Here is a 12,668-nt window from a genome sequence, read left to right on the forward strand (position 1 = left end):
TGAAAATACCAATGAGAATATTCTACAATATATTATAATATTTTAATTCTAGCAAATTTAATCAATTATTGATAAAAATAATAATAATAATAATAATTTTTTAAATAATATGATGACTATAATTATTTGTGTGTATACAGCCTATGGGAGGGATTTATCTTCTTGATTCCCACCCTCCGTAAATACACCACTGATAATGATTAAATTTTGTTAATTTTACATTCGACAGTTTTATAAAATACATAGATTCTTAATTTACTTGTAGAAAAGAGAAATCGGAGTTTGAAAACGGCGCTTTTCGTTAGATGCTGTTTGTTTATAAATCAATAAAACAAAAGACTAGCTAGTTAATTTGTTAACATACTAAAAATTGTTTAAACCTTATTTCATTAGCTACAAAAACAAGGAGCGTTTTTTTTTCAATAAATTAAGGATAATTTTTATGTTATATTGTTTTTAGTAAATTTTTTACTGACTTAAAAACATTAAGCTAAAAAAAATCTCTTCTATTGGATTTTTAGTTGTTACAAATAAATAATAAAATAAAAAATACTATACATAGTCATGAGTTAAATAAAACGACAAAAAATGTTCTAAACAAATATTTATCACTTAAACTAAAACAATATTCTGTGTATGTAGTATTTTTTCAGTAGATATGTTGAATAATATTTTAGTTGTTTTTTAGTTATGCCTCTAAGCCCCCTGATTTTTGCCAATGAATAATTTGCTAGATTATTGTAACCGAACGGTAACAATTGTACTGATAATAGTAATAACAAATACATACATATAATATCGGTTCGTAAATATAGAATGTGTGTAACATTAAGTCAGCATAAAAACTTGAACTCTGAGTCAATAATTTTCCACGGGCCGATAAACAATCGAACCGGAAACGACGATGGGAAAACTCTTCGACCAGATTAGGTTAAGTTTACCAACTACTAATTATAAAAAATGTACAATAAGATTATGGAAAGTAAATGAAATAAATCGCGTTCATCGTCACGGCGATGATCATTAGCATTAAAATCACGATTGTCACCTATCATAGTGTGCATACTATTTAAATACGGCTGGTTGAGGCACGGTGACAGTATACGAAAGATGAATCGGTTACAAGCAACTACTATGCTGCTAGTGGCGTCGGCAATAGCGGCAGAAGTGACGACAGCCACTGGACAACTTGATCATATGTCAACTCAACAAATACATTGGTTACATGGTTGCGGTGCAGCCGAATAGTTACAGTGTGTGACTCAAAATGTGATCAGAACGTTTAGGATGTTGGAACAATTAGACCGTTTGCAACTAGTCGACGGCGTGCGTCTGGTCAAGACCCCTACAACGACCGACCGATCCACCAAGTAAGTATATTAATCACATCGTGTAATTATAGAACCTACCTATACTCGATAATATATAATAATAATAATAATAACAGGCGTATTTATGCAGTTAAATAATTAATTAAAAAGTCTATTATATACTACCATAGGCTCAAGTTACAACTGCGCTGAAACAGTTCAAATATGCTCAAACCAACTTCTTAACAATCAATACAACAACTGCCGTAACAAAGAAAATGATTTTTTTTCTTGGCGATAAAAACTCCGTTCAGGCCACTTCTACAGATAAGATATTCAACACAGATCATATTGTAGTTACGTCGTGTTTTTATTTATTTCTTATATTTATATGGTTTTTGATAAAATTGAGAACAGGTTAGAATTCTCAAAAGGTAACCTTTTTTGGTTAAGCTAAGTTCATCAGTATTGCTTTATAACGTCACACTTCTGCAGTGTATAGTTACGTGTTCTAAATCTGCTACTGACGGAATAATAAATTTACTATTTTGTTACATCTAGTCGCCACCAAACGCATAGTAATTTTTTTTTTTTATAAATGAATAAATAAATAATAATATATGTTATTTACAAATATTATATTTACATTTAAATTTTAAATCTATTTAAAGGAAATTACGTAGATACTTTTAATTCGGGAAAATATTTATCACAAACTTTGAAATTTTTGTTTTTAATAATTTAAAAAAGCGAAGAATCTATAATAAAATTAGTCCTGTTATACATAATGTTATAATATTGTGCAATTTACATATTTTTTCCTCATATAGTTGTAAATAGGTATCTATAAACATTGTATACCGATAAAATCGTGTAGCTCTATGCCAATTTAATACCTTTGTCTTGAACATAATGAAAATAGTTTCTACAGTCTCATAAAATTATTTTGATGTTTTTCCCGGACTACATTAACTATTTTAACATTAAATTTACTTAGCGAAGTTATTTATAAATTTTCAATCTGATAATTAAAAATTACGTAAAATCAATTGTAATATTGTTGTATTTTAAACATTTGTACATTTGCGATATTTCCAAGTAAAATTGAATAAATACGCGTACATCTTATACGAGTATAGGTGAAGTTAACGAACGTCGTATATAATATATGATATATAGTTGATACTTAGTCATATAATGTATTATGATAGTATTATTTCCCTTAAAACATTAACCTTAAAAACAAGGGAATATAATATCATGTGTATATTAATATCCCGTTTATTTTCTTTAATATTTTTATAAAATTTACAGAGTACTACACGCGTAACATAGGTTCAAGTAATTTACATTTTGGTAATATATAGGTAGAAAAATAATTATTTAACCAATTTCAAATGCATTTTCTTAAAAAAATATTTTTATTTTTTTATTTATTTTTTTTTATTGGTTTCCTTTTCATTCTGGACCAAAAACCAACAACTTATTAAGTTTCAATAGTGTTAACCAAAAACAAAAAAAACGCTTTGTTCTATTATAGTATATCAACTATTCACTAAAGTACTAATTATACTTTATAGTAATTTCTAATAATAACTTATAATTTGTAACACGGAAGAAAAAAAATATATTTATATGTGTGTATTTACTGATTACTTCAAAAATTAATTTATAGAATTAAAAATATGCTTTTTAGGAAACATGCTTGACACAGATATATATTTTTTCATTTTTATTTATGTATATTATCGTTTATCGATAAATCTCTTGAAACAACTGATATCTACTGTCATATACATTATGGTGTGATATAGGTACCTCTATTGACACTTGAGTTACCAAAAGACCATAAACCGGTTTCAGTTGGCTCTCAAAAGTCGATATCGCTACCTGGCTACTTAGATTTTCAATCCTCAAAGACCATAAATTAACCGGTTTCAGATCGGATTGAAAGGAGTACTTACAACAGACTTGCGTGGTAACTCAAACAAAATATACGATTATTGGTCGGAACCACAATTTATTTAAAAAAGAATACTCTTATATTGTCCTTCCGTATCTCGCCGAATACCTCGACAACCAGGACTGACCAGGACTCCTCCAGGACTGACCCGGAGTCCTCTCACTGTTTTGTCGCGGCGTTATAAATTGTACAAATTTTGTTATCTCAGCACATCTGCTTCATAGGCCAGACATAATTTAATAAAAATATCTTACTTGCTAATATTTAATCCTTCCTGTTTAAAAAAAAAAAAAAAACAAAACAAATAACATTTACTACTGTTTATATTATACGATACTACACGCAGATATCAAACATTTAATTTGACTGACAAAAAAGTCAGATTGCAGGTTGCTGGAAACCCGCAGACTCTGCGCCACATATAGGTATACAATGTACACGCTTATTATAATAAGGTATTAATAAGTAATAACTAATTATTTACTAGCTTAATCGGACTTAATTTATATGTATAACACTCGCGTGATTACAAGGAAATATAAACGCTATAATATGTCTTAAAAATGAACAAATATTGAAAAATGCAAAATAAAAATTTCACCTTTGAGGTCTTTAAGACATGAATTAAACTATATTTATCTAGAAAGTATTGTTTAAAATCAAACAAAAAAAAGATGAATTTTGCTTTGAAATCCCAGGTCAATGCTATCAAATTAATAATATCACAAATATCTGTTACTATTATTGATAAAATTTAAAAAATATACATATGTAAAATATATTTATAGTTTTAAATGTTTGAAATACATTTATATACTTTATATGTTGTAAGGGGGGTTTAACTAACCCCCATCGTGACTACAGCCCTGTATACGGGGTGATTCGCCAAACACGTTTACTCCTTTTTTCTTTTTATAATATAGTTAATAAAAATATGACCGTCGATTGTTAACGATTTCAAACTTCATGAACTCGGACAAATGCACACACAATATCACAAAAACCTCCTCTTTTTTTTCGTTTGTAGAAAGTAGTATAATTTTGTGTTACATAGTTATTTTGATTTTAAATTTTATATAAATCGTATAAAATTAGTTTTCTGCAAAAATTCCATTTTTCTCAACATTTTTCGGTTTTACCGGATTATTTTGAAAATACAGGATATTTTTAGTTTTGAATTCCCAAAAGTACCAATTAGATTCATTTCATCCAAAAAAAATATTGAAATCAAAAATCGAAGCACTTTTTCAGTTTTCAGAGTGAATCGTTAGTATTGTTAGTGCATTGTACATACACTAAAATGAACACGCTAATACGCGACACATATCGTTGTAAATCATTCATTCACCTCTTCGCTCAGAATCTAAAATACGTATACACAATTTAATGGTTCAAACAAAGTTTATTGAGGAGTGTGGGATGTCTGTACTGAGGATTGACTGTTTGAGTACTTACAAGGTCTATGAGAATAATCGAAAAAACCCATGAATTAATAATAATAATACGATAAAGTTTTATTATGCTGATTGCTGAACATAATATAAATTAAATTACATTAACATTTGGCCTATGGTGTATGGATTATGGCCCCTTGGCCCTTAAAGATAATGATTATCAATTTGTTATCAACCGTTATTCTTATCATTTCGATTGTATACCTACCGCAGAATAACTACAATTATACTGTAAATGTGCGAACTACGAAGTGGGGATAGCAGCTGTTACACTCAGACTACACAAAAGTCCTCGAACGTTTTGTTTTGAAGAATTTAATTGATATTTGATAATACTTTGTTGTTGTTATTGTGGTTTTTAACTTAAAAGCAGAATAAAAGAAAGTCCTTTTATTTTTTTTTATTGAAATTTACTGTGATATTGATTGTATATATTTTTTAGTAAATGTTTAGTAAATACTACGTGTAATCTTTATTCATTATTTCATCAGTTTAAACCCTAGGAAATAATTTTGATGAAAATTGTACAGTATTATAGTAGGTAAGTCAAACAATTACTAAAATTGTTATATTTTTATAATTTGATTATATACTTTAGAGTAATATTACTATTAGGAGTCATATTAATGGATTTAAATCCACTGATAATTTAGTTTTTATTGCTAAAAATAAAATAATTAAAACTATCAGCAATTTTAATAGTCCTTGGATTTATAATGATTATAAGACTTACAAGTTCTAACATTACTAAGTAAATATAGTAATGATTAGAGCACGGATTTTTATGCTCTAAAAAGTATTGAAATATGCCATATAATAGGCAGTAAAATCAAAAAAATATGCAAGAAAACTTTTTTTATTTATATAAAATTTACAAATTAAACAACATACAATAATTAATTTTTAATTAAACTAAGTATATAAACATTTTTTGTTTTAATATGCAATATATTTCGAATTTTATAAAAATATACAAAAATGTACAAATACAATTTCACCATTAGATTCAAATTCTTATAATTTGTGAAGATAACTAAAAAATATCTGAAAAAATGAAAAAGAAAATAATAAGTGATTACATATAAATCTGCGCTATGGTTATAATTTAGTACCAACAAAATTATTTTTAATATTTCTACTTGACAAAATGTTACTATACACAATTTTTTTTAAATTTTTGCTTTAATATGCAATATATTTCAAATTTTGTAGAAATATGCAAAAATATGCAATAACCATTAAATATGCAGAAATATGTAAAAAAAAAAATTCACTATTAAATTCAAATTGTTATGATTCGAAAAGATACTGACAAAAATCCAGAAAAGTAAAAGGGAATCCGTGCTCTAGTAATAATTATAATATTATGCATAAACTTCGAACAGAAATTGTTTTTTGTTCTTTGTTAAAACACAAAATTATTAAATTTATTCTTGTCCAAATACCTTAATTTACATTTTTCTTTTTATATTAATTTATACTCAATACACTTCTATCTATATTCATAATCATTTTATTCATAAATTTCTTATTAAAATAGTTGTCGACAAAACATATTTTCTCACTTTTATCCTAGTAATCAATACTAAGTGGGTATTTAAAAAAAAATTGTTAGTTTTACTCATTGTAATTTATAAAGATTATATTATATATATTATATTTATATGCTATAGTATTGCTTAGCAGTGTAACATATAAACATAATATTATATTTTCATTTTATTCAAGCAACTACTATTGTTATACCTACTGAAATATTTTTGATAATTAATTATTCATTTAGACAATTTTTTTATTTTTTCAGATTCTTTATGTTTACATGATTACTTAATTGGATACAACAAACATAATATTTCATCAAATACTATAACATTGCATTGAAGTCTGATTACTTGATAGAAAATGTCTTTTCAATCATTAGATCTTCTCCTACAGCAAGCAAATGTATCAGAAAATAAAAATTTTACAAAAAAATCAGACAAGATTAATTTACAAACACCATTTGGCTTAAATGATTTAATGTTTGATGACAATGAATTATATTCTTGTGACCAAAACATTACATCTTCAATGTCACAACTACATATTAATAACCAAGTGACTGATGAATGCCAAAACATATCAGATTATATAAGCAAACATCTATCATTATTATCTTCGGATGAACCTAAGCATTCAGTTGTTGAAAATAATAATATTATTGAACCAAAACTTCCTCTTTCTGACATGAAAAGTGCAAGTTTCATAAATAATATAAAATGTGAAGATAAAACTAACTCTAAGCAACCTTTAAACAATAAAGGTGACCATATTAAAAAATATAAAATATTCCGTACTAAATCATTAGCTAAGGTGCGGAAATCACCTTTAGAAAAACCAGATTCCGGTTTAAGTTTAACGTTGGGACGGAAATACCCAAAGTCAAGTTTAAACTTAATGAATAATTATCTCTGTAATGTGTTGATCGAAACTCGAAGCCGTGGGTTCAAATTTAATACCCCTTCTCCAGACGAATCAGTGTTATCTTGGATGGATATTGTTAGACAAATGCCCAGTAAATAAATAATTTGTAATTTTGATACTGTTAAATGTATTATTTTGACAAATTGATTAAATTGAAAGAACTGAAAATGAATAATAAATACTACTGACAATTAAAAAGTCATTAAATAAAATATCATTCAGTTCTTATCAATAATATCTTTATAAATGTATATATATTTATATAAATTATAAACAAAAATTTTAATTTGTTAAATTATTTACATAATTGTATGTATTATATTATAAATTACTAACTAATTTAATGTTGAAACTTAGAAATTTGTTAATTTTAAGATATTAATATTTTAAATAAATATATTTTAAGTATGGTATATTTAATACCATTATTTTAATTATATAAACCTAACTTGGTAGGTGATTATAATATCAAATCATATACTTAAAAATTAAAATATTAAAATCTCAACTGTATTATAACAGCTTTAAAATTAACAAGGTGGTGAGGTCTCATTTTAAATATAATTATTGAATTTTTTAATCTATTCAATCTAATAACTAATTATAATTTAATTATCTCTTGAGTTATATTTAAATTAGCAGCATTCAGGATGCAACCTTATTTTTAGTTAATATTTAAAGTCTCAAAATCTCAGTTTCAACTTAAACAGCTGCTTTAAAACTATTATTATGTATAACTAATAATTGTACATAGTAACTAAAGACTGAGAAATAACTAGAAACTCGAGAACTTCGATTACGAGTTTCTTTAAGTTATAACATTTTTTAATGTCTTATAGGAACTCGTACACAAACATTGTAAAGTTTTTACACTTTGTTAGTATTATTTTTGTTTATACAATTGTAAATAGTAATAATACCTGATACTAAGTATGAAATTTGTTTATTAATATTGAAACTTAAACTTTAACTCAGAGATTAGAGTTTCAATCAGTGTCATAACTAGGATTTCAATACTCAGTAAACTAAGCTAGTCGGTTATACTAAAAACCACAATAGCTATACTTGACAATATTTTAAAAAATATTAAAAATAACGTAATGTATCATATATTTAATTATATCAAAATAAGTACAAAAATAATATCAACTTTATTAGCTTAGGAAAAAATTATGTTTAGTCAATGTGTTCAAACTTATTTTTAATATATTAAAAATATTTATTAAAATATTATATTTAATAATTATACAATAATATCAAAATTATTTAATAAAAATATTACAATATTTGTAACAATGCAGTCATTTAACATTCATAAATGGCCAAAATGTTGGTCATAACTAGGTTTGCCCAGTCAAAAGCCGAAATATGACATTTTGCCCTAGGATTGTGGGCAATTCGCGTTTTGCCCGGGCATTTCTGAGGTTTGCCCGTAACATATATAATTATTAATTAATATTAATTATTATTTAGGTACTTGACATAATTAAATTTTCAAAATACTTAGATGAATTTTAAATTATTTACAAAATTATTACACAGACGATAAATCTATCCACACTATTCTACGATATAATTGTATTATCAATTATCATAATATACTTATATTATTATACATGCAATTAATTTTTTCTTGGTAAAATTTAAGCTTTTGACTCATTTTGGACTATTTATAGGCATGAGAAAATGTCTATTTTTATAGTTTTTTCCGTACATAAATATAGATAAAAAAATATTCGCTAGATTAAAATTCTAGGAAATTTAATATAAGATCCCATATGAGTTGTTTTAATATCCGTATAAAATTATTAAACGTACATTGTAATTTTTATTTTACATATATACCTAGGTCCTGGCATATTAATATACAGATAAACTACACCATTATTATCCCTTTTAAGTTATGTTTTTTACGTGTTGTGGTATTTAACATTAATACAATGGTAAAGGTATAATGCAACAAAAACGATAAGTTTATTTAAACAACTTTACAATACTGTCGATATGTTAAATAGTATAATTTTTTTTTCCAGTTTTTAACCGACGACGCCACGGGAACTGCTTTCGCATTGCTTCCGCGGCACAAAATAGCAATTTAACTTAAATTTAAGTATATAAACTAGCCATGCAGTAGCCATTAGTACATTGCACGTTGCACTGCTGCAGTAGGTATCTCAGATAGTATATTAGTGTGATAATACAATCAAAATGAGTGCAGTTGAAAATAATTTTAACTTTAAAAAATTGTTGGTCAAAAAAATTAAAAATATTTTAAACGTAAATTTAATGTCCTAGCTAAAAAATAATAAATAACGTACTTGAAGTTATACATCGAAAAAATAATATTTTATTAGACTAAAGATTTTAAACCACTACGATGAAAGTAGGTGAAGTAAAATAAGTACATAGATCAAAAAATAACATAAAGAAACAGGACATGGTAAACTTTATAAAATGATCTATAATTTAAAAAATGTTAGTACTTATATCACGTTCTATTATTCAATTATTTTTAAACAATTTTTTAATGTGTTTAAAAAAAAAAAAAGAGGATTAGTAAATCTATGATATTTAATAAAATCAATGTACGCGGACAAAATAAAATTTTTTTATACGAAAAATTCTAATTTCGTGGTTAAAATGTGATTTTTAGAAAAGGCATAATCTTAAATTTTGTGATTTATACAAGAATTTTTTTACACGTCGTAAATTGAATAATGTAACTTATATAATCTAGACAATCTATAGTTCTATGTACAGCAACATGTTTATACATTTGTACATACAGTCTGCGATGTGATTGTACAAAAACCACTGTAGGTACGCATTGCAAAGTTTATAATTCCGGACTTATAGTGAGTAACAGCTGTACCTACTTACTACGAAGAACTTTAGTAGGTAGTTCGTACTGTTCGTAGTTAGTAATACGAGTATTTTTACTATTGTATATTTATATGTTGGCTACAAATATAATGGGTATAAGACGTAAACTATTTATTCATATTTTATATCATAATTTGTAATAAATGCTGGCTAAAAATAAAAATAAAATAAAATATACTGGCTGAATAACATTTGTTATTAATTTTCTTTTAATAAATATAAGGAATCAATAAACTGTTTGTTTCTTATTATTGTTTCAATTTAGTTCAAAAAATATTTCAATAATACACATCATTATTTATTTTCATAAATAATATTTAAGTTTTTTCGATTTCTGTTCTTATATGTAATTTATAAAAGTTGTCTGTAATTAATTTTAATTTTCTTTGCTTATTTTTATTTCAAATATAATTCATAACACCATTAACACCGTTTTAGCATTTTAGCTTTATAAATGCACACATCAACAATGAATGCAGACAATGCAGTTTTAAATTATCAACGGCAACGGTTCTTATTCTTCAAAACGCAGATCCAAAATAGTTTTACATAAGTAGTATGTACTTATCTCAATGTTACATAATAATTGAACGACTTGAACGTACGCTATAGAAAAGTTATTGCGGGTCCACGTTACGGTAAGTAATTACTTTTATTTAAGTTTAGACAGCACAGCTAAACTAAACTAGATACTTACCTAATCCAAGTAAGATAATTTTATGTATTTTGTAAATATATGTACAAGACGTAAAGGTATATTGACTTATTAGATTATTTTTAGTATTGTAGTTGTAATATAGTATTATAATATATAAGCTTTACTCGTATTAAATAAATTTATGAATAGAAAATCACCTGTGATTATAAAAGATGATAATTCAGTGAGGATTTCGGTGATTTAATAGATTAAAATAAAAATTGTTTGTAACGTATCATCCCCGTATTATTCGTAGTGCGTATTTATAATAGTATGATATTATTATTTTATTTTATTGTCGTCCTTTTACGCATCATCTCTTTCCACTTCATCATCCAAAACTTCGATTATCGCCGGCCGGCAACACACTCGTTTTTTTTCGTTTTTTGTACCAATGCAATATAGTATTGAAGTTCGTAAAACAGCGAAAATCGTATTTTTATATCTAGGTTTCTATATAAATATAAGTGAACTAAATTATATTATATTATTGGTACATATATAATATAGATATATAGTTTTTGTATATTTTTTATTATTATTTGAACGTATTCATATTATTATGTGTGCAAAATCCCACATAATTTATTATATTTTTATAAGATGTACCCGATTATTACCCAAGGTTTGTAGACGATATATATCATCTATAAACCTTGATTATTACTTTCGTATATATTAAGTAATTATGAAAATAAGTCTATTATTTTGAGTTTTTTTTTTTATATTGTTTAATTTTAGAATCAACTGACCAGTGATCAGTTTACGTTCCGTAAAACATATATATATATATATTATTAATTTATTTCAATTTTTCTACTATTATAAACTTAAAAAGCCCTGGATTATTTGAATTTTTATAGTTCAGCTCCAATAGCAAGAAGTCTAACCTAAATATTTACAATATACTTGTAATATTATTAGGTATATTATAGACAATTATTATATTTATTATTACTTTATTAGTATGTATATTATAGACCAGTGGTTCTCAACCTTTTTTTGTATAACTATTGTATACTATAAAATACGATTAAAATGACAAATAACAGGTATAAGTATGTATTAATAATAAGCGAACTTCATTCAAACGTTTGATAATGTTAATTGTGTAAAAAAATATATAATAATATTATTTTAAGTATATACAATACTACATTAGTAATGTTAATTGTTAATATTATATGATTCACGACCCAATACCATGCTCCTCGCGGCCCATAGGTTGAGGACCGTTGTTATAGAATATACAAATTATTATATTATAATATACACATATATATTAGGTATAGTTTTAGAATTAGAAAAGTGTTGAATTTAAATAATAGTAATCGGAGGAAAGGTACCTATTATCTTTTATGTAAAGTATAATAACATACTTTTCTTTTCAATAACATTTTTTTTTTTTTTTTACAAGGTAACTTGCGAAGTACCTATACATTTAAATATGTTAACAATGCTAATCTATAATCGAACACTTTAGAATCTAAAGTTTAGATTATAAATGATTTAAAATGGCTTTTATTATTATGCCAAGACGTTTAATTTATAATTTCTTTGTATTATATTTTATTTCCGTCACTTCATTTTATAATTCAGGGAGTAAAAACGGGTGACCTGCAAACTTACACAGCATCTTACCCGACAATACTCACAAATTGTACCCGGTTTCAGAAACTGAACCCACAAAAAATTGCACCCGGTTTTGAACGCAAAGCCCTCAAACAATTGCATCCGGTTTTGAACGCAAAACCCATATCCTGTAAATAATTTGTCCCAATTTTGTATCTTGTACACACAGCACAAACAAATATACACGGTTTTGGAAACGAAATCCACAAAAAATTGCACCCGGTTTTGAACGCAAAACCCACAAACAATTGTACCCGGTTTTGAAC

General features: G+C 25.6%; 1 protein-coding gene across 1 annotated transcript; it reads left to right on the top strand.

Moving 5' to 3' along the window:
- The first annotated feature begins 5,113 nt into the window (after window positions 1-5,113).
- Window positions 5,114-7,354, top strand: LOC112598496. Its single transcript, XM_025344980.1, has 2 exons — window positions 5,114-5,268; window positions 6,532-7,354. The coding sequence occupies exon 2, from the start codon at window positions 6,630-6,632 to the stop codon at window positions 7,287-7,289; it is 660 nt and encodes a 219-aa protein (XP_025200765.1). The 5' UTR covers window positions 5,114-5,268; window positions 6,532-6,629; the 3' UTR covers window positions 7,290-7,354.
- The last annotated feature ends 5,314 nt before the right edge of the window (window positions 7,355-12,668 follow it).

This window comes from Melanaphis sacchari, unplaced genomic scaffold (assembly GCF_002803265.2).
Source record: "Melanaphis sacchari strain LSU unplaced genomic scaffold, SCAv2.0 Contig48_pilon_pilon, whole genome shotgun sequence".
NCBI lineage: Eukaryota > Metazoa > Arthropoda > Insecta > Hemiptera > Aphididae > Melanaphis > Melanaphis sacchari.